General features: G+C 35.3%; 1 protein-coding gene across 3 annotated transcripts in view; it reads left to right on the forward strand.

Moving 5' to 3' along the window:
* Positions 1-24,680, forward strand: part of SHOC2 (SHOC2 leucine rich repeat scaffold protein) — a 115,891-nt gene that overhangs the window by 80,093 nt on the left and 11,118 nt on the right. For all 3 annotated transcript variants that reach the window (XM_006156861.3, XM_006156859.3, XM_006156860.3), the window contains exons 4-5: positions 8,287-8,417; positions 16,451-16,639. In XM_006156861.3, the coding sequence (XP_006156923.1) occupies positions 8,287-8,417; positions 16,451-16,639 (320 nt within the window). The remainder of the gene's footprint in view (positions 1-8,286; positions 8,418-16,450; positions 16,640-24,680) is intronic.

The following is a 24,680-nucleotide window of genomic DNA, read 5'->3' on the forward strand; positions in this document are numbered from 1 at the left end:
CCTCTTGTCAAATGTTTCAGCCATTTTATTACAGTGGAATAGCTTTATTCTGTAGAGAAAGCAGTGATATAAGGCAGAGAAAAAGGGATGGTGTTGCCTCCTTAGAATTCTTTTTTAAGGTTGGCAATCTCTTATCTTCAGTTACGTAACGCAAATTAAACTTTTTTTTTTTTTTTTTTTTGAGAGATTTTCATTGTAGGGCGCGTGCGCTCGCCAGACAGACAGAGAGAGAGAGACATAGAGACAGAAAGCGAGAAATCACCCCCCAGGGGGGATGGTCACGCCACAATCCCTTCTCCTCCATTCTCCTCTCGGGATCTTGGGCACGCACGCACACGCGCCCGGCGTGAGTTTTAAGCCACCGGGTCCGGGACACGAACCGCGGTCGACTATGTGGGAGTCCAGCGACATAGCCATTACGCTAACTGCTGGTTCCCAGCAAATTAAACTTTTACAAAAAGATTTTCTTTATAGTCACACATGATTGCTACTTGTAGGAAAATATCTACCTTTACCATTCTTTCTCTAGCAGTGGCCATAGATATGGAATAGGCAAAGGATAAAATGTCGATACCATCTCTTCTCATTTTGTAAGGATGTTAATAAATAGGCACGGTTCCTCGCTTTTGGTGGAAATGAAATTAATACAACTTCATAGTACTGTTTATCAAAATTTAAAATATCTGTATCCCTGTGACACATCAGAAATATTTTCACACATGCACAGATAGGTGTTCATTGCATAATTCGTTTTTAAGAATTAGAAACATGCTGCCAGTTGGGCACCAATTAGATAGCCAGTGACATGCACATACACAGAATACAGAGCTTAAATAGAAGCATATCTGTACTTAGGCATAGAAAAATAGTTTCGTGACCTGTTATGTGAAGGGGAAAGCATATAGGTCTGATTTATTTAAAAATAAATGTAGAAACAAAAAATTCCTACATTGTATACACATGAATAAATGCTTAGAGAAAGCATTTAATAGCTACCTATTAGACTACAAACTATGGTTATCTAAAAAAGAATAAGATAAATTCATCTATTTTATATTTTAAAAAATGTAGTAGAGTGGGCAGAATGCAAAAAGTTTGAATTGTTAGTACTTTTCTTCCTAGATGATATCTATTATAAGATTGGATTTCTCCAGAGTTGGGTATCCCTGGAAAATATTCCATAAATACTAGTAGAAAATTAATTTATATTCAGTTAGACCAGGTAAATCTAACAATATTTTAAAATTATGTTCAGTAAAGTCTGTGTTTCACAAACATACTGTTTTATAAAATAAGACTGGGTTAAAGAAAAGAGATTTTTGTGGGACTTGCATGTAATTTTCTGTAAACTGTTCCTAATGGAAAGGAGGGCAATTAGTAAAATATTTTAGCTTCTGTAATTGTTAGGAAAGTATAAATGAATGCCTGCTGTGTGCTGAACACTGAAACAAATTCTGTAGAGAAAGAGAAATAAAAGGCCTTTCACTTTAGAGGATTTTTTTTTCTCTTGCTAGGGAGATAACTAATCTATGCAACAATTAACAACATAAGGCCAAATATAATTAAATACCAATTTTGGTAAAAAAAAAAATATATATATATATATGCTGCCATGAGTTTAATTTATAGGGAGAACAATAAGGTCTTGATAGAATGGTCAAGGAAAGCTTCATGAGCAATGTGTTGGACTCACTATGGAAGAAAAATGTATTCCGTGAGCATGACAGCCTGGGCAGCCTAACAGCACGGAGGTTAAGAATGAGCATATCATATTTCTGTGTCAATGAGGAAACACCTAACTGGACCAAATTAGTGAAGTTATTGAAGAAAGATTTCTTTTTTTTTTTTCTTTTCACTTTCTATTTCCTTATTTATTTCTTCCACGAGAGGGCAAAGAGAGATGGGTATCCCCACTAGAGTCTTCACTCCATGATCCACCCCAAGCCTCAGCCAGCCCAAATCACAAGCAAGCCTGGAGAGGACAGAGGCTTCAGAATATGAACCCAGGATCTTTCTGTGTGGGTCCAGTATTGTGCAGAATTGAGTTACCACCATGCTGTTAGCTGGCTCAAAGATTTCTTGATAGAGAGCCAGTTGAGTTTGATTCTAGCTTTATGAATAACTAGTAACAAAGTCATTTCATATATTGTATGCTAAATAAAGTTCATGTAGTTACCCTCAGATGTCTTTTATTGCTGCTTCTTAGGTACCTTTCTGTCATCAAATGTCACAGACTGGATAACTAAAACTTCAAATCCTCATGCTCTGTTTCCCTGTCTATTTTGCTCATGTCTTCACTTTATGGAGAAGGTGTACCTCACAGTGAAAGTGTTGAAACGGCTTACCTCCGCATGTTTTTGTTTTCCTTCTTTACTCATCTTTTGTTCATTCCCTCCTGTATTAGAGGCACAGATGTTCCTCTTTCCTAAGGTGAACTCTTTTGCCTTTTTAATAAGATCTCCTTTGATCCTTCCTACTAGAAGTTGTCTCTTCCTAAATATTCAGAGCATTTTGTATATATTCTTAGTGCACTATCATAATCTACTAATTATTATAGCTACTTGTAAAGCTAAGACACTGTTCTATAAACTTCATAAGAGAATAGATTGTCTTAGATTCAGCCCTGTGCATTTATATAGCAGTTGCATAAGTATCTGGATTGACAGTGTGGAATTGTATCACAAGGAACCTTAAACGCTAGCAAAGAGTTGTTTATATTTGGTACAATTAAAAAGTAGACTGTTTCTTAGTTTCTATTTTTTTCTCAGCTGATAAAAAGATGGAAATGTAGATTTACTCAATTTATTATGGCATATGGTTGAGTATTAGAGAAAAGCTATTGTAAAGGCCAGCTATTGGAATTTTTGTTTTGAGGAGATGAGGACAGGATTAGAGAAGAGACAGACAAGAGAAATATATTTTGAGAACATAAATAGAATTCGATGACTGAGTAGGAGAAAATGAAATTGATATTACAAAACATTTCTCATTTGATGGAAAATATATATAGTTTTTTCTTCTGATAAAATACAATTATTGGAATATAATTTACCTCTTTATTATTTCTCAATTATTGCTTTATTATAATGAGATTTTAGTAAACATCAAATGTATATTATGTGCCTGGCTCTGTATTAGGGTTCTGAAAATAGAGAATTCACTAGGGTCTAAACATGGATACTGACATGAAAATAATTATTTATGATATTATATGATTCTGTGATGATAGAGGTGTTGGCACAGTGTTCTGGGTGCGCCCATGCTGCCTATTGAGAGGTAGACTATGTACATCACAGTATAAAGGTAAGTAAATTAAATATTAGAAACTGTCCTTGGGTACTTTAGAATAAAATTTCTGAATGTTTTTATTTTGCTCTTTACTATACAAATGGTGTACATTATTTATAGGCACTCACTGTGTCCCTCTCCTAGTCTTTGCTTTGTTAGAATGTTACATTTCCAACTAGAAAATATATTGACTTAGAAGGCAGAATTAAGTGAAATTAATTTAATTTAAAATGTTTTATTATAAATAGTACATCCTGGGGTCGGCAGGTGGCATGGTGGTTGAAGCACTGGACACCCACATGGCCAACCACGGTTCAAGTCCCAGACCTGGAAGCTTACTTTCTCTCTCTTTCTGGTCAAATTAAAATAAAACTAGAAAATATATTGACTTAGAAGGCAGAATTAAGTGAAATTAATTTAATTTAAAATGTTTTATTATAAATAGTACATCCTGGGGTCGGCAGGTGGCATGGTGGTTGAAGCACTGGACACCCACATGGCCAACCACGGTTCAAGTCCCAGACCTGGAAGCTTACTTTCTCTCTCTTTCTGGTCAAATTAAAATAAATAAATAAATGAAGTTCAATAAAATAATTATTAAAAGTAAATAAATAAATAAATAGTACATTCTTTCTTGTATCCATATTGAAACAACCAATATAATGAGACCCTCTGTAGATTTATATTGAACATGTATACAGGAGCTTCAGAATGAGTCTAGTAGTGCTGTAGGGATCACTGTACAATGCAGTTTGTTTTGCTTTATTGACACACTTGCTTTGCAGATGCTTTAAGACTGGCCTGCTCCAGGATTAAAGACTAGAATAAAATAACCTTTATGGGAGAAGAGGACATTTTAGGCATGAACCATAAAGACCAGCTGTTTGCAGATCATACCCTCAGCTTATTAAAGTATTAAAAAGTAGATTTCATTTTTAAATATTTGAACCAATACTAAACTATTTCAAGAATTGTCTTATTTGAGGCATAGTATTTTTCCAAGTTTGCTTATTGTCATATAATATTTAGCCTGTAAATGCTGTTTTTCGATTACTCTGGTGAATGACTTGTTAAAAGAAAAAAACAGAGCATTTCTGGGCTTTCAGAGAGTGTTTATAGAACTTGTCTACATTTTCAAAACATTTATAATCTTTGACATTTTACGTATGTGGATTTATAACTCTCTCCCCGTATATATTTACACTGTATAGACACGTCTGCATAGCCTATATATAGTCTAAAATGCCATTAAAAAGTTTTATAGGCATATAATGCAAATCAAAGCCACATTAGTATATAAAATATCTCTGTAATATAAAATATAAATATGAAATATTCGCTCCCCCCCAAAACCCAGAAAGGTTGGTGGAAAATCACAATTTTAAAAAACTAAAGTGATTTTAGAACTATAAATATGTTCTTTATTGGAACCAGCAGATGGCATAGCAATTATGTTGCTGGACTCCCACATGACTGACCATGGTTTGAATCCCAGACCCGGTTGCTTGAAACTCAATGCTGGTCGTGTGCGTGTGCTCATGCCCAAGATTTCAGGAGGAAAATGGAGGAGGAGGGATTTGTAGTGTGTCCATCCCCTCTGGGGAGTGGTTTCTCATTTTCCCTCTCTCTGTCTCTGTCTCACTCACTCTCTTTCTGGTAAGTACACGTGCCCTAAGGTAAAACCCCTAAAAAACAAAACCAAAACCCAAAAGTGTTCATCAAAATGCTTCTAAATTATAAAATTGAAAATTAAGAAAAATGTAGACAGATTCAAAGAAAACAATGTAATCTTTCTTTCATAATCCTGCCAGGCAGACAAAACTCTGTTAGTTGTGATACTTTCTCTTGCCAATTTTTTGGATGCATGCTTTTTACATTTTTAAAAAAATATATATCGATAGAGTATGTGCAAGAGACAATGGTACGAGAAGCACTCTTAATCATCACACTATGATCTCCTTTCTCCAGCCCTCTAGCTCCTCAGGATCATGCACATGGCCACACATGCATATACCTGGCACTTTCTGACTGACCTCGGAATCCAAATTCTCTGTTGGCCATGTAGTTTCCAGCATTACGAATCAGCTTGCTATACCCACTACACCACCAAGCTGGCCTACATTGTTGAGACTATATAAAATGCACTACTTTGTTATCTAGCTTTTCACTTGCTATCATAACTTAAAATCTTTCACATTTTAAAATTCTTTGACACATAATATGTAAAAAAAAATCGAAGAATATAGACAAAGCATAGAATAAAAAATTATGTATTAAACATCAGTTATGTATCAGTCTTGGTGCTAAGTATCTTATGCACAGTATACCTAACCCTTAGAATGGTCCTGTCAAGTATGTGATATCCTACATTATGGATGAGGAAACTCAGAGAAGTTAAGTAACTTGCCCATTGTCATATAGGTAATATAAAAAAATATATTTGTTCTGTAATATTGGGATATTTCCAATTTAGTTATTTTTCTATTGTTGAGTATTTAGGTTATACTCATTTTTTAACCTTTATATATATATATCTGTAATTAAATATTTTTTCATGAGACAGATTATTATTTTTATGCAAGTCTAACATTTATTTGTTGGATGGTCAAAAAAGTCATGATGCATTTTTTTTTCTTTGAGAGAGACTTTTGCTGTAGGGCATATGTGCTCACCCGGGAGAGAGACAGAAAGCAAGAAATCACTCTCTAAGGGGAGATGGCCACACTGCAATCTTTTCTCTTCCATCCTCCTCTTGGGATTTTGGGCACCCACCCACACATGCCCAACATGAGTTTTAAGCCATTAGGTCTGGGACTCGAGCAGTGGTCAACTACATGGGTTTTCAGTGGCATAACCATTACACCATCCACTGGTCCCTCATGATGCATTTTTTGCATAGAAAAATACATCAAGACTTTTCTAACTACCCAGTAATATTTGTATCATAGTTAACGTCATAATGAAGTGACAACACTACTAAATATTATTCTTGCCCTTTTTCTAATTTCTAAATTTTCTAGGGCTTTTGGAAAATTACCTAGTTGTCTGCTTTTTTTATTTCCTCCAAAATTGACACATCTCTTCAGAGTGTCATCAGACAGATGCTAGTGAAGCAACCTTATTACATTTGGAAGGTACTTTAAAGACAAAATTAACTTGTCTTTACTAAGTGGTAGTTTTTTATTGTTGCTTTTATATTAACTTTATGCCTGTTGGAATCACATTTGATCAGTACCAGCAAATTCTTGGCCCAGTTTCCTAAAACTGTGGTATGAAAGTGATATAAATGAGCATAGCATGTCTGTGGGACAGTTTTAATTGGAGGAATTGAAGTATTTGCTAAGTTTTTCTGTGCTATATTTTACTAGACTTATGTTATAGAATCATGAGAATATTTTTTATTATCAATGGCTAATTTTTTTTGTTTGTTTTTAAAGAATTATTTTATTTAGGGACCAGCAGTTAGCATAATGACTATGTCGCTCTACTCCCACATAGTCGACCACAGTTCGAGTCCCAGACCCAGTGGCTTTAACTCATGACAGGAGCACTTGGTGCCCAAGATCCCGAGAGGAGAATGGAGGAGAAGGGATTGCAGTGTGGCCATCCCCCCTGTGGGGTGATTTCTTGCTTTCTGTCTCTCTGTCTCTCTCTCTGTCTGTCTGGTGATCACACGCGCCCTTATAGCAAAAACCTCTCCCCCCCAAAAAAAATATTTTATTTAACTTTATTTTTTTATTTATTTTTAATATTTGACCAGAGAGGGACAGAGAAAGAGAAATTGAGAAAACATGCCACCAGGTCAGGGACTTGAACCGTGGTCGGCCATGTGGGAGTCCATCGACCTTAATCCCCACTCCGCCTGCTGGCCCATCAATGGCTGATTCTTACTTTGAAATGTAATTGGTAAAAATTAACTTCTAAGTAGTCATTTTTTACTTAAGTTACTGATTTGTTCAGCAAAAGGGAAAATGCCTATGATTAATAACTAAAGGCTATATTTGATGTTTTAACGTGGCCAATTCAAGAATGTCATAGCAATAGTTATATAATTTGAAGTTAGAAAAGAAACTGAATCATGACAGAAATGTATTAAACTAAATTCCCATTACTGTTACCGTTTTTTTTTTTTTTTGTATCAAAATGAACTTATTTTTGTGTGTGTGTGTGTTTGGTATCAAAATGAACTTATTTTCTAATGTATATTTGCTTAGGAAATTAAATTTTATTTGGATCTTTTTTAACCACAGATACCATCATATTTGTCTGGATAGCATGCCATGTAGTCTTAGCAATAAAACTAGAAAATGCCTAGAAAGCAAAATGCTCTGCTTTTTATTTATTCAATAGTGGCTGGTTTATACTCAAGCTGGATATACTTGGGTAAGGCAAACTATTACTTTCACTTTTGTTTATAGCATTTTTGGTTTGTGAAATTTTTTTTATCATCAATTCAAGTTTTCCAGAGACATTTTATAATGTTTATCCTTAAACTAATGGAAAAATAATGAATCTTTTTGGTCCTATAAAATAATTGTATATCTTATATTAAAGAACACCATTTTAGAAATAAGAAAATTTTTTTCTCCAAAGTTACATTTGCATACATACATACACACACACACACACACACACATGCCCACTTGATCTGGTCATCATTACATAGATACAAATGAGATATTATACGTTTAAAATGTACACTACTTTGATGCAATTAAATTAGGCTTTATCTAAAGATTAATTTGTTAAAGCATGTCAGTGTTTTCTGGTAGTTCATTTTAAAATTAACTTACAGCTTTGTATTACATCATTTCTCCAATACAAGTGGTCTCTGAAAATTTCATCTTAATTGATAGAGTATAACGTGGGTTCCTTGGTACTACAAGTTAGTGATCCTGCTGATAGTACTTCAGAGTAATTTATAAATACCTAGTCGATAGAGTGACAGGTTCATCAGATTTTTAAAAAAATAAATTCCCTTTTTTTGTGTGTTTACAGGAAACCTGTGCAGTTTAAATCGTCTTGGTCTGAGATATAACAGACTGTCAGCAATACCCAGATCATTAGCAAAATGCAGTGCACTTGAAGAATTAAATTTAGAGAACAATAACATTTCTACTTTACCAGAGGTAAGAAATGGATTAGAGAAAACAAGACTTGAAGCATGTCTACAAGAAAATGGAAAGAAAACTAGTAAATCTATATAGCTAGGTAAATAATTTGGTGTGAGAATGTTTATAATATGGAGTAGTCTATGCATGTATAGCCACCACTAAGATACATATTCTAAAGGAGAAAGAATAAGGTATAAGAACATGTCAAAAACTCATGACATACTTTTGTATGTTTCTGTGCAGAAATGCATCATGACTTTTCTGACGACCTAATAATTCTTTTCTTTTTTAATTTATTTATTCATTTATTTATTTTATTTTGACCAGAGAGAGATACAGCAAGAGAGAGAAAGTGAGAAAGCAAGCAACCAGGTCCAGGACTTGAACCATGGTCAGCCATGTGGAAATGTCCAGCACCTTAACCACCACGCCACCTACTGGTCCCTCTAATAATTCTTTAATACATATATCTTAAAGAATTACTAATTTAATTTTTGTATATTCTTATTCTTTAGTGTAACCAGAGAGAGAGAGAGAAAAGAAGCCACTAGGTCCAGGACTCAAACCACAGTCACCAATGTGGAAGTCCAGTGCCTTAAACACCATGCCATCTGCTGGCCTATTTATAATCATATTCATATTCACATGTGTGTGCATATATATATGTATATTCAGACACATAAAAAATATATATACAATCTTTCTGATCTCATAAAATTGTATATTTTATATTAAGAATACCATTTTAGAATACAGAAATTTTATAAATATTACATATATTTTCTACATATAATATTTTGTTTGTGGGTGTGGGTGTGTGTGTGCGTGTGTAAAAATTTTTGGGGGGGGTACCAGCAGGTGGCATGGTGGTTAAGGTGCTGGACATTCCCACATGGCTGACCATGGTTCGAGGCCTGGACCTGGTGGCTTGCTTTCTTTCTCTCTCTTTTTCTGTCTCTCTCTAGGCAAGCTTAAAAAAGAAAAAGAATAAATTAAAAATTAAAAATAAATATTTAAAAAAAATTTTTTTTGGGGGGTAAGAGGTTTTTGCTATAATGCACATGTACTCTCCAGAAAGACAGAGACAGACAGAAAGCAAGAAATCACCCCCCAGGGGGGTGCCATGCTGCAATCCCTTCTCCGTTCTCCTCTCAGGATTTTGGATACACATATACACACACCCGGCATGAATTTAAGTAACCAGGTCTGGGACTTGAACTGCTGTTGACTACATGGGAGTCCAGTGACATAGCCATTATGCTATCTGCTGGTCCCTATATATATAATTTTTTAAAGAGGTTTTTGCCTTAGGGCACATGCACTCACCAGGGGGAAAGAGAGAGAGAGAAATAGAGAGATAGTGAGAGGGAAAGTGAGAAACTCCCCCCAAAGGGGATGATCATGCTATAATCCCTTCTCCTCTATTTGCCTCTTGAGATCTTGGGCACTCATGCATACACACCCAGTATGAGTCTCAAGCCACCAGTTTCAGGACTTTAACCACGGTTGGCCTTGTAGGAGTCCAACATCGCCATTTGCTGGCCATTTTTTTTAAATGTGGGGAACAAGATGAAAACTAAAAGTAAAGTCAGTATACTCTTTAGCACCACATAAATCTTTCTCTAATCATTTTGGGGATTGACATTTATGCTATTAAGGAAAAATTGTATGGTTGGTTTTAAAATTCAACTGTCTTACCCAGTTCCTATAAACAGGTGCTATGGAAGATAAATTAAAAAAAATGATTTGTATAGAATGTACTATTGATTATCAAGATTAGCTGCAACTCTCCTGACAAATTATTACCCTGTTTATGCAATATTATTAAAACCTACTCAGTATATACAAGTCATCAAAATATGTTATTTATTAGTGCATTACTATTTTTTAATTTTTTTAATTCCCAGAGGGCACTGCTATGTCCTCACCAGAGAGACAGAAACAAGGAGAAAGCACTGTTCTCTCCTTCTTTTCTCCATCCTGTCAAGCGTGAGGACACTCATGCACATGTGCTTGGCACATTTTTCAGGCAGGGGTAGGGATGCAGGTTTTAAACCACAGCCAGCCATTTGGGATCCAGTTCCTTAACCACTAAGCTATGGGAGATTCTACTGTTTAATATTGTCTCTTCTAACAATGACTCATATTCATAATAAGACAAACAGCACATTAATTAGGCTAATTGCTGAGATTCCTTTTGAGTATGATTTTTGAGTATAAGAATAACTACTTTTATATTGTTATTATGCCTACATGTAAAGATTGGGTTTATATCAGAATTAAAAATATATATAAATTGGGACCAATAGCGCAATGGCTATGTTGCTAGACTCCCATGTAGTCAACCGCGGTTAGAGTCCCGGACCCAGCGGCTTAAACTCACGCCAGGTGCGTGTGCATTTGTGCCCAGGATCCCAAGAAGAGAATGGAGGAAAAGGGATTGTGTCGTGGCCATCCCCCCTGGGGGGTGATTTCTCACTTTCTGTCTCTATGTCTCTTTGTCTTTCTCTTTCTGATGAGTGCACGCACCCTATAGCAAAAACCTCTCCAATAAAAAGAAAAAAAATATATAAATGTATATATATATATTTTATGTGCATATATATCTATAGTCTTATTGTCAGCGAAGGGAAACTAATAATTAACTGGATATTATTAGGGTACCGTGCTAGGTACTTTCACATACAACATTTAGTGAACAAAATAAGTCAGGGTTTACTTTTTTAAAAAATTCTATTTACTTACTTATGTACTTACGTACTTATTCATTTTAATTTGACCAGAGAGGAACAGAGCGAGAGAGAGAAAGTGAGAAAGCAAACTGCCAGGTCCAGGACTCAAACCATGATTGGCCATGTGGGAGTCCAGTGCTCTTAACCGCTACATAACCTGCCAGCCTCAGCGTTTACTGTTTTATAAAGAGCAGTTTTAGGTTTTGCCGCATTGAATAGATTATATGAATATTTTTTCCTATATCCCCTGTCCCCACACATGTGTAGCTTTTCTGCATTATCAGCATCTCCTACTGGAGTGGTAATTTGTTAAAATAAGTGAAACTACATTGACACATTATGATCACTCAAAGTTGATAGTATACATAGTTCACAAATTTATGTTGACATATATCAAAAAACAATAAAGTGTCATCTAAATATTTTACTGCCATAAAAATCTGTGCTCCTGTTTATCCTTGTCCTCCTACCCCTGGCAGCACTGAACTTTTTACTTTTTTGGAGAGGTTTTTCGCTATAGGGCGCGAGCATAATGGCTATGTCGCTGGACTCTCACGTAGTTGACCGTGGTTCACGTCCCGGACCCGGTGGCTTAAAACCCACGCCGGGCATGTGTGCGTGCGTGCCCAAGATCCTGAGAGGAGAATGGAGGAGGGATTACAGTGTGGCCATCCCCCCTGGGGGGTGATTTCTCACTTTCTGTCTCTATGTCTCTTTGTCTTTCTCTTTCTGATGAGTGCACGCACCCTATAGCAAAAACCTCTCCAATAAAAAGAAAAAAAATATATAAATGTATATATATATTTTATGTGCATATATATCTATAGTCTTATTGTCAGCGAAGGGAAACTAATAATTAACTGGATATTATTAGGGTACCGTGCTAGGTACTTTCACATACAACATTTAGTGAACAAAATAAGTCAGGGTTTACTTTTTTAAAAAATTCTATTTACTTACTTATGTACTTACGTACTTATTCATTTTAATTTGACCAGAGAGGAACAGAGCGAGAGAGAGAAAGTGAGAAAGCAAACTGCCAGGTCCAGGACTCAAACCATGATTGGCCATGTGGGAGTCCAGTGCTCTTAACCGCTACATAACCTGCCAGCCTCAGCGTTTACTGTTTTATAAAGAGCAGTTTTAGGTTTTGCCGCATTGAATAGATTATATGAATATTTTTTCCTATATCCCCTGTCCCCACACATGTGTAGCTTTTCTGCATTATCAGCATCTCCTACTGGAGTGGTAATTTGTTAAAATAAGTGAAACTACATTGACACATTATGATCACTCAAAGTTGATAGTATACATAGTTCACAAATTTATGTTGACATATATCAAAAAACAATAAAGTGTCATCTAAATATTTTACTGCCATAAAAATCTGTGCTCCTGTTTATCCTTGTCCTCCTACCCCTGGCAGCACTGAACTTTTTACTTTTTTGGAGAGGTTTTTCGCTATAGGGCGCGTGCGCTCACCAGACAGACAGAGAGAGACATAGAGACAGAAAGCGAGAAATCACCCCCCAGGGGGAATGGTCACGCTGCATTCCCTTCTCCTCCATTATCCTCTCGGGATCTTGGGCATGCACGCACATGCACCCGGCGTGAGTTTTAAGCCACCGGGTCCGGGACGTGAACTGCAGTCGACTACGTGGGAGTCCAGCGACATAGCCATTACGCTAACTGCTGGTTCCCAGAACTTTTTACTTTTGATAAGAGGATTATGAAGAGGACAGCTTTGTTTAGTATGCATGTAGAATGTGCACATATGTGTGTGTATGTGTCTATATAAATGTTTGTATTTAAACTGGCTTGTTTTCAGACAGAGATACTATGTGGGAAGCATTTGATTGCCTTATAAAATATGGGAAAGCATAAAGTTTTATTTAAAAGTAGTCTGTGTGCTTGGAATCAGTATATTCGTTTTGTTTGTTTGTTTGTTTTGTTTTTTTGAGAGGTTTTTCGCTATAGGGTGCATGCACTCGCCAGAGAGAGAGACAAAAAGTGAGAAATCACCCCCCAGGGGGGATGGCCACACTGTAATCCCTCCTCCATTCTCCTCTCAGGATCTTGGGCACGCACGCACACATGCCCGGCGTGGGTTTAAGCCATAGGGTTCGAGACTTGACTCATGGTCAATTACATGAGAGTTCAGTGACATAGCCATTATGCTAACTGCTGGTCCCGAATCAGTATATTCTTAATGCAGATATGTAATTATGTACATTTATAATAAGCACAGTAGCAAAAAAAACAATAAAATCCATTAGCCCTTACAAGACATTTAAACTGGGTTAGGCAAGAAAAAAATCATGAAAGCGGTTTTCTTTCTTTCTTTCTTTTTTTTTAAAGCACTTAATTTGTTGTGATTTTTAAGTTCCAGATTCAGGACTCAAACCATGGTTGGCCTTGTGGGAACCCAGCAGCTTAACCACCATGCTACCTAACTGGCTCTAAAGAAAATTTTTCTTCTTTTTATTTTTTTTTCCATAAAGGGAGATTTTTGCTGTAAGGAACATGTGTGTATCAGACAGAGAGAAACAGGGAGACAGAAAGTGAGAAATCACTCCCTGTGGGAATGGCCACCCTGCAGTCCTTTCTCCTTTGTTCTCCTCTTGGGATCTTGGGCATGTGCATACATACGGCCAGCATGAGTTTTAAGTCACCAGGTCTGGGACTTAAACCATGGTTGACTATGTGGGAGTCCAGTGATGTAACCATTACACCATCTGCTGGTCCCGAAAATGGTTTTCAATAAGGGCCTCATTATATGGTTGAAATTAGAACTGGTAAAATGACTGTATTTTTTCCATTTGAAAGCTACCCACATAATCCTAATAGCATAATCCTACTATCAGTAGTTAGTATTCTCATTGACTAGATAGGGAAATAAAATTTAAGAGAGGTTAAGTTTTTGGCTAAAATTTTCTGGAGATAAAACAAGTATTGATTATCTTAATTCACCAACGTTGACAAAGCTGTGTTAAGTATTATCTACAATAGGAACCCAGATTGTCTGACTAAAGCAGTAAGTAACCCCTAAATTCTACATTATGACCTATGAAATGAGAGGTTGAAGAGATACCTTCTTATTGTCCATTCCCATATATACTCGGATACTAATATTTTGTTATAGAAGAATGCTAATTCAATGAGTAAGTCAATAAGAAGAATTAACTTTTTGCCATCAGATTCAGTAAAACTTGTTTATTTTCAATAAAGCAGGCTGTAGACATTTAAATTGGCTGAGATGCAGTTTTCTCACGAATACTCTTACCTCTGCTCTTCTTTTTGTGTATAGTAATAGACAAATATTAAGAATAGTTTCTTTTTTTTTTTTTTGAGGGAGAGATTTTTGCTATAGGGTACATATGTTCACTGGAGAGACACAGAGAGACAGAAAGTGAGAAATCAACCCCCAGGGGAGGACCACACCAAAATTCCTTCTCCAATCTCCTCTTGGGATTTTGGGCATGCACGCACATGCGTCTGGTGTGACCTTAGGCTGCCAAGTCCTGGACTCGAACTGTAGTCAACTGTCTGGGAGTCTAGCAAGGTAACCATTATGCCATCTGCTGGTCCCCAAGAATAGTTTTTTAATGTCCATTATAGAGAACAAGTTTCGATTTGGCATATAATCACATCTTCAGTTATTGAATTATTTCACTCTCTAAGCTAGCTTTGCCACTTACCATTAACTGAAACTAGAGGTAGCAAGTCTTCAGTTTTCTCATGGTAGACAGCTGAAGTTTGAATGTTATTTAAAACTCACACATACCTCACAGTGCTTGTTTCTCCTTGCTTATACTATTACTTCAAGCCAAAGTGTTTAAAGTAATGTTTAACTGTCCAATTTTTTTTAAGAAATATATATATATTTACTGTAGGGCACATGAGCTTTCCAGAGAGACACAGAGAAAGAGAGACTGAAAGCGAGAAATCACCCTCAAGGGTGATGGTCACACTGCAATCCCTTCTCTACCTTGGGCATGCATGCACACACACCTGGGGTGAGTTTTAAGCTGCTGGGTCCAGGACTCAACCGCAGTTGACTATGTGGGAGTCTAACAACATAACCATTGTGCCATCTGCTGGTCCCATTATCTGGATATTTTTTAAATGTTTTCATTTTTTAAGATTTAACTCTCAACCTTCTCGCTTGTCTAGTTATTCTAGTATTTCCTCTTTTCCTTCATATAAATAGAAAAGGGATTTAAAATTTATGCACTTAGTAAGTGCTAGGTATTATAAAGTTACCTATGCATTTTATCTCTTTTAGTATTCACTACAACCTATAAAACAAGGGATTTTATTTTTTAATTTAATTTAATTTTAAGGCTTTTCCCATGGGATGTATGGGCTTACCAGAGAGACAGAGAGAAAAAAAGTGAGAAATCATTCCTTAGAGGGGATGGCCACACCACAGTCCCTTCTCCTTCATTCCCATCTTGGGATTTTGGTCATTTATGTACACATGCTTGTCATGATTTTCAAGCCACCAGGTTCAAGACTTGAACCACAGTTGTCTTTGTGGAAATCCAAAGTAAGGCATTTTAAAAATGAGTAAGGTTCAGAAAGATAACTTGCTCAAAGTCACCAACTATTTAAAGAGCCAGGATTCAAAACTTTTTAGCCTAGTTTATTTGAGCCAGAGCTTAAGGACAAGTTGCAAAAAGGATAACTATCTCTGGCTTTCTAGACTCATCAGAATGGCTACCAAGAACTCTAGTTTATTTAACAAAGAGGGAAGAAGAGAGAAGTTTACAAGTTGTCAGGAACTTATAACAGTCTAGTAAAAATATTGCAAGCAACTGTTTGGCTATACCTTAGTCTTTACATCATGAACTCAAGAACACTGGGATGATAAAAAAGTGGGGGGCCACATTATGAAATTTGTAATCCTTTGGAGCATCATAGGTTGTTTACGCTGATGGATGTGGGGCATAACACTGGGATGAGTCCCTCTGTAGAAATCTCAAACTAGTTACCCATGAGTTACCTTTCATCTAGAGGCATGTTTTCTTTACTCCATAGAGTGTTTTTAATAATTTGAAGTCAAGTAATAAAAATTAAAATTTCCTACTTCTTGTAAAATCTGGAAATCTGACTACATTGACTCCACATTTCTGCAACAGTTTGCTAGCGCTAAGTAGTTATTGTCCCTATAGATGAGATATCAGAACCAGCTCAACCAGTTTCATTTATTACCTGCAAGGCTTTTTGAAGCATTTGGGTTTGGAACTGCTGCTCTATATAAAATAGATCTTGTTACACTTCTAATTCTTATGTTTATTTCATTTTTTTTTATAGAGTCTTTTATCGAGTCTTGTGAAACTGAACAGTCTGACCTTAGCTAGAAATTGCTTTCAGTTATATCCAGTAGGTGGTCCATCTCAGTTTTCCACCATCTATTCCCTCAACATGGAACACAATCGAATCAATAAAATCCCATTTGGAATTTTCTCCAGAGCTAAAGTGTTAAGTAAGCTGAATATGAAGGTAAGCATCTGGTTGTATTACCCAGTGGGTGGGAGGGGTTGTGTAGTCATCTTCTATTAGTAGTGCTTGCTATTGTTTTTATGTTTTCTCTACTGTTGTGGAGAAAAGGAGTACTTATACCTCATTAATGTGGTCTAAGCTAATAATAAGGATGCTTCAGGGCAATTTGTATGAGATAAAAAATATCCTAGAACTGTGCATACTGTTAGGTATTTGTCCTCAAGAAATAATCATGAAGGTCAATAGAGGTATAGTTGTGGGGATATTTATTGCAAAGCTATCTATATCATAGGTACCAATGTATTAATACTAATGGTATAATTTTTAAAAGTAACATAGCTTCAGTAGAATACTATGGTGCTATTAAAAATGATACTCTAGTCTAAAATAATATTAAATACCAATTGAGATATTTTCAATTTATTAAGTAGAAGAAAGTTAAAACATATAGAAATATCTTTCTATAATTTTTAAATGCAATTTTAATATGCTAATTATATATGATTTACATATGTATATGCATAGCCAGTATTTACCAAGAGGCTGTATTTTTATTTGGACATCAGAATTTTTCTTTTTTTGGAGAGGTTTTTGCTATAGGGCGTGTGCGCTCACTAGACAGAGAGAGACAGAGAGACAGAAAGCGAGAAATCACCCCCCCAGGGGGGCTGACCATGCCGCAATTCTTTCTCCTCCATTCTCCTCTTGGGATCTTGGACATGCACACACACGTGCCCAGCGTGAGTTTAATCCACTGGGTCTGGGACTCGACCCACAGTTGACTATGTGGGAGTACAATGACATAGCCATTACCCTAACTGCTGGTCCCTGGACATCAGAATTATTGATGAGTGATTTTTAGCTTCCTTTTGCTTACCTATATACTCTACAGTGAATGAACTTCACATTTGTAATAAAGTTTATTGAGAAAGAAGAAAAGCAGAAAATTATATAGTCCAGTGATTTGATTTGTAGTTAACAAACTTTAGGCCCAGAGAAGATACTGGAATTGGCCACCTGCCTATTTCATAACTGAGATAGAAACCTAGGAAACGTAGATTTCCTGATTGCAGATACAGTGGTCTTTCTATCGTATCATATTACATTCTTTGTCTTTTATGAGGTGTTTTAGCAAAACGGTGGTCCTTTAAACTAAATGTATAATTTCTTGATTCTCCACACTTGTTCATAAATACATTCGGTCATCAGGGAAGTTGTGATGCATTTTTGCATAGAAAAATATGTCATGACTTTCCTGACTACCATGATGATCGGAAGTATACAGTAAGTGAATTAATGGAAAGTCAAGATAATGCTGTAATCTTAAAAAAGTAATTTATTGTTAATCTGGTTATATGAAAGTGAGCAGTGATAATGATGTTAATCTGAATGTTCATTTTGTAGGCTTAGAACAAGTAGTCCAGGTGTTCATTTGTTTTTGTATTTGATTATATATTTTTGTGGCAGTGATGTTATTGTAATAGCTTGGAAAGGCTTGCTATTTACAATAAAATAAAACTTGGTGTAGGCTTTGCCTTAAATTTTCTTCAAATATAATAAACATTTAACTTATTAAAAAAATCAAAAAGAAGCTTGCCATTTTTGTAATCATATAAACACCAGTGGTCAGATTATTACTATCAGTAGTTTGGGCATAGATAGGGACTAGCTTCACATAGGATAATAAGTAGATAATGTTTAAATATAATAAAAGAAAAATAAAATGGCTGTTTGCTACTTGAGATTGCTCTTGCAGATTATTTTATGTAAAATGAGACAAGTAATCCATGTGCACTGTTAAACATTTAAAAATGCAGTTTAACAAAAAGGCCATAAAATAATTCCACCACTGAGAGCTAGCATCACTATTAACATTCATCTTTAACATTTATCTTCAACCCCCAACTGGGACAGGAATGCTAATGATCATTTCCCAATACTCCTAACATATACCAGTGTGGTAATAGTTGTTACTGATGAAAAGGAGTTATGTGGAAGCAGGAAAAAGGTAGCCAATCATTGGAATATATTTTACTTTTTTTGTGTGTATAGCCATACCTAATTATTTAAACAAAATTAGAATTATGTTTACCACTTCACCATCTGTTTTTATTAGTTAATGATAAATATATTTTACTTTTGTTTCTTAAAAATTTTTAATGTGAAATTGTAGATTCTTAGTGTTTTAATTATTAAATTTGCTGTCTTATTAAGACAATTCTTTCTTGTCTTTACTGCTCAGCATCCCCAGAATTTCTGAGCTCATTTGGGTTTCCTTGCAGGTTATGAATACATGCGTCTTCTTTCATTGTGCTTATATTTTTATCTGGGCATTTATGTTTTAGTTTAATAATTTCTGTGCTATAAAAAGAAAAATTCAGCCAACTTGATTGATACGGAGTTTAATTAAGCAAATCTTAACACAATTTAAATTGGACAGTTGTCCCTGGACTTCCAGACAACTCAGGGTAGCTTCGTGGTCACACAGTATTTAAGTTTTGGAGAAGGAAAGTGAACAGGAATGTGAACATGATGTACAAAAACACAAGTGAAGGAATGAGATAGGGAAGCAATTTAGGTTGGTTACATTCCTAAGTTTGTCTGCATTAACTCAGTTTAAAAGGTGGGATGTCTGTGATTGATTGAAGCCCAGCTGCTGTGATTGGTTGTAACCTAGCAAAAAAAAAAAAAAAAATGAGGTCACAGTTTGTTTATGGAAACCAAGCAGGAGCACAGGGACTTTTTCCATATTTTAAAACAATTTCACCCTTTTGGTCAGCCTCTAAACTTTGAGAAATTGATCAAAACTGAGGACATTGGCACCACTCTCTGTCACCATCATAAATGACTTTTTCTTGCTCTCAGCATAGAAATTCTGAAGTGTTCTCTGGTCTCTGGTATGGAATTCATAAGTCATGATGTCACATGATTGAACAGTTCCTTTTCCGTGTTCTTACTGATCCAGTTGAAGCAAGATTTACTCAATGTTTAATGGATGACTGCATATAAAGAGTCAAGAGGATTCAGCACACCGAGGGGGCTGAAATGATTACTTGTTTAAATATCCAGAGCTCAAACTATACTTCTTAACAGAAGCTCCCATGGAACAAACAAAACTATTAATAGATAAGATTCAGACAATTTTACAGTTTTTCAGTCTGTTTGGTCATAGTCCTTTTCAGAGTGTAATGATGATTAAGGACCATAGCTCTCTATAAAATCGTCCGATTTAAAAAGATATTTACCTTTGTTGTTAGTCTAGTGATACAAGTTATAATAACCTGGAAGCCTTCTAGGAGAAATATAAAGATAAAAAAAAAAAAACCTTGAAAAACACAAGCCTACCATATTTTTCAGTCTGTTTGGTCATAGTCCTTTTCAGAGTGTAATGATGATTAAGGACCATAGCTCTCTATAAAATCGTCCGATTTAAAAAGATATTTACCTTTGTTGTTAGTCTAGTGATACAAGTTATAATAACCTGGAAGCCTTCTAGGAGAAATATAAAGATAAAAAAAAAAAAACCTTGAAAAACACAAGCCTACCATACACTATTTAAAAAAAAAAAAAAAAAAAAAACTTTAAAAAACCACAACCCCCCCAGCCACTATTTAGGATGCCTACAAACCAACTCTACTTTGTACCTATAAACACATCATCTATTCCTTACTCTCGAGAGACTTCCCTATTATATCCATTGGCCAAGTCTAAGGAAGCAGCAATATCAGCTACCTTTTTAATTAAACTTTCTGTGTATCAAAGTCAGGAGAGAGGTAGGTACAACATTGTTTTCTTCAGTATTAAACATAAACCCTGAACTTGAACAAAAAGGATATCTAAAGCTGGATGATATTTTATTGAGTGTTTTGTTAAACTTGTATGTTAATCATTTACCTTTCGGACCATAGCTTTTATCCACCTGAAATCCTAGGAGGTTTAAATTGGCTATAATTTGAAAATTATTTGCAGTTTATGGATAAGCTTTATATACAACCATTATCATATACCTGCCAAAAGTAAATTTCCAGGAACCCTAGTGAAATCTTTTCTCACTGTAAAGTAGCTCATTTTTTTTGAAAAATAATAATAATAGCTTTTTATTCTTTCTTTGAGGTTTTAGAGCAACTCTCATTTGAAACAGATAGGCATTGGCATTAGTGGAATTATTTTCTGATCTTCTCTACATAGCCCATAAACCTAACAATTGTCCTGGTTTTGTGCTAGCATATAAGTTCAAATTAAAGTCACCCACTGATTGTGGTTCCATGAACTTTCCTGTAGGAAAAGAAAATGAAAAAATTAAAACAATTGGAATTGAGAAAAAGAACATAAAATTTTCATGATGGCAGAGAAATTTTGATTTTCCATATTGGGCAAAGCTGTCGATGTCCATGATATCTGTTCTGAAGAAGAAATTTTCCTGGTCAGTTTTACCTTAAAGTCCCTTTTTAAAAATCTGAAGTACCCCTTCTGCATTGGGAACCCTGAGTTCAAGTTCTTGAAGGTTTGCTGCAGTGTAATTGGTGAGAAGAATTTGGTATGATGTCTTTCAACAACGCTCACGGGCCGTCTTTCTCTGGTGTCTTTTCTAGAAGACCCCAACTCTGGACCATGAAGGGCTTGATTGTCTTTAGTCAGTGAATCACAGATGGCATCCTTTACCTGGTGAAATACACTTTGGCATGATGCATTAAAGCCTAAAGAGTTTAGTCACATCAGATTTTTCTAGAAATGTGTCATGAGAGAAAACACATTTTCTAATTTTCTAATATCCTTTTGGCTACTGTTAGAGTGTTACTTTTCTTTATGGGAAAGTTCCTGCACAACTAAAATATATGCAATGAAAAAGGCAATGAGTGAAATCCCTTTATAATAATTATATGGCATATTAGATAGTAGAAATGTACCTACAGTTTTTATTGTCTTTTCAATATCAAGTTGACAGATTAAACATTGACAAAAGACACGTTAGCAATTTTAGAGTAGTCAGTCTACTAATACCACTATACAAATTATCAATAATTCTTTAACCTGTATTATTTTATCTAATTTGCAAGTCATGGAATGTAGAGGTATTAAATAATGAGCTCTATATACAAAGGACTCAGAACTAGGCATCATCCATAGGCTCACCATGAGTCTATGCTTATTGGATTTACATTTTTTATACCAATTTTACCTATTTAATTTAGCTGTATAGCATTGCTTATTAAATAGTTTGTCACAGGTAATTTGACTTAGAACAATCTTATGGAATTCATTTAAATTACATACCTTAACAAGATTTGATCTTAGACAGTGGGGCCAGAAAGTGATATATAACTTAACAGGTTTGATATGGGCTGACTCAGCATACAATTCTGTCAAAACATATCCTTTTGGTTAATCTTGGTTCTGCTTAATGATTGACTTAGCAGTTTAGAAGACCAGTTAGTTTATCCATAGAAGCTAGAAATTTTTTACACGGTGTAATGATCAGATCATCAGAAACCTGTACATACAAGAGTACATCCTCTTCCCATCCTTTTTTTTTTAAAAAAAAAAGTCCTTAAAGATATAACACTTTAAGATTGTAGTCATTTGAAAAAAAATCTTTTTAGAAAGGCATTAAACAAAGCAATTAACCATGGACAATAAGAATTGAGCCAACCATAGTTAAAGATATGGCAGGACAGGACCAGTAGTTAGCATAATGGCTATGTCTCTGGACTCCCATGCAGTCGACTGCGATACAAGTCCCACGCCCAGTGGCTTAAACTCACATCGAGTGCGCACGTGTGTGTGCATGCCCAAAATCCTAAGAGGAGAATGGAGGAGGAGGGATTGCAGTGTGACCATCCCTCCTGGGGGGTGATTTCTCGCTTTCTGTCTCTCTGTCTTTCTGGCGAGTATATGCGCCCTATAGCAAAAACGTCTCCCCCCAAAAAAAATAAATAAAAAAATTTAAAAAAAGATATTGCAGGAGTTTACAACTGACAAGGAAATTTGTTATATGTATATATACATATAATATATCCATACATTTCATTCCAATATAATGTAAATAAAATTAAAATTACTCAATTTGCCAATGTTTCTCATATCATTTAACATATTAAAATAAGTCTAGTTGGTTCTACTGTCTCTCTTTTGGATGTTTCAGGGACCCTCTGTAAACATCCAAAAGTTATTTTAAGGTAGAAGAACATAATTTAAAACTTGATGTTGGCAAAAGCTAGTCAAATTTAGCAAAAAGCTTAAATACTTAACTGTTAGCAGAAAATTAAAGTTAAATGTTCTCCAAGTGCTTTAGGAATGAATAAGGGCTAACTCGGTGCCTGTTGGCACCAAAACTAAAGTGAGAAAAAGCCAGCTGTGAATCCATTTGTCTGTTAGATATCTACCATATAAAATATAACACACAAATATGAGCTGTTTCATTAAGCCAACTGCATTATGATAAACATGATTTGCCTGATCAATAAAACGCTGGGCAAAATATGTTTGAAACTGTGAAGATCTTTACTTATTAAGTTGTTTTTTTTTTTTTTTACCATATTTGAAGCCAGCTTATTTGTCAAAGATTTTAAGTCACTTGAACTTGAAAAGCATTTAAATTAATTTGTATGGGTGCTCTTTTTATACATCAAAATTAATGGAATTCTTTAAGGCCTTTTATCACATAGACACACAACATAACACATAACATGTATGCATGCATACACATACATGCAAACTAAAGATCTCCTAGTCTTCTGAGAAGTTCTTTATGCTTTTTTTGTTTGTGTGTGCGTGGGGGGGAAAGAATACTTCACATTTTAACCCTGCGGAGTCCTTACCAGATACCTGTATTAAACTGAGGATCTAAGAGTTGTCTTGTTCAGCTCCACCGTGGCTTCTGCAGCCTTGCTAGTCATTGCTTATCTTCAGGCACCTTGCAAAGAACTGAAATTAGTCATTCCACTCCATTTTCTTAGAAGAGAAACCCCTTAATGCTGTGACTAATTCCCTGATGTAATCAGATCTCTTCTGAGTCAAAACAGTGAATTAACCTGCTTTTACTTCTGTATGTACACTTAATAATAAATATCATAGCATTACTTTTTAACTGCTAATTTTGCCATTAATCTAATCCTAAATATCTGTTCAAAAGGTCTAATTCCTAGGTTAAACAAAGAAAGTTTATGTTGCAAAGGCACATAGTATGATTAAAAATGAGTATTATGTAGATTAATTGCCTGAAGGCAGGTGTCCTTATTAGACCAAGGAGGGAAAAGCACTTTCAACAGAGAGTGGTCACATAGCAATCCCTTTTCCTCCATTTTTTAAAAAAATTCTACTAGTGGGAGTTTGAGGGGCTTGTATACATTTGCCTTTTTGAAGTGGCATGCAGGAGCTAGGATTTGACCCACAGTTGGGTTTCTCTAAATAGGGCCCTGAACAACTGCTCTAAATGCAGTCAATTTATGTTATACATTGTTGGCAAAAGCTAGTCAAATTTAGCAAAAAGCTTAAATACTTAACTGTTAGCAGAAAATTAAAGTTAAATGTTCTCCAAGTGCTTTAGGAATGAATAAGGGCTAACTCGGTGCCTGTTGGCACCAAAACTAAAGTGAGAAAAAGCCAGCTGTGAATCCATTTGTCTGTTAGATATCTACCATATAAAATATAACACACAAATATGAGCTGTTTCATTAAGCCAACTGCATTATGATAAACATGATTTGCCTGATCAATAAAACGCTGGGCAAAATATGTTTGAAACTGTGAAGATCTTTACTTATTAAGTTGTTTTTTTTTTTTTTTACCATATTTGAAGCCAGCTTATTTGTCAAAGATTTTAAGTCACTTGAACTTGAAAAGCATTTAAATTAATTTGTATGGGTGCTCTTTTTATACATCAAAATTAATGGAATTCTTTAAGGCCTTTTATCACATAGACACACAACATAACACATAACATGTATGCATGCATACACATACATGCAAACTAAAGATCTCCTAGTCTTCTGAGAAGTTCTTTATGCTTTTTTTGTTTGTGTGTGCGTGGGGGGGAAAGAAT

The sequence above is a fragment of the Tupaia chinensis genome, unplaced genomic scaffold (assembly GCF_000334495.1).
Source record: "Tupaia chinensis unplaced genomic scaffold, TupChi_1.0 Scaffold000520_1, whole genome shotgun sequence".
NCBI classification, from domain to species: domain Eukaryota; kingdom Metazoa; phylum Chordata; class Mammalia; order Scandentia; family Tupaiidae; genus Tupaia; species Tupaia belangeri.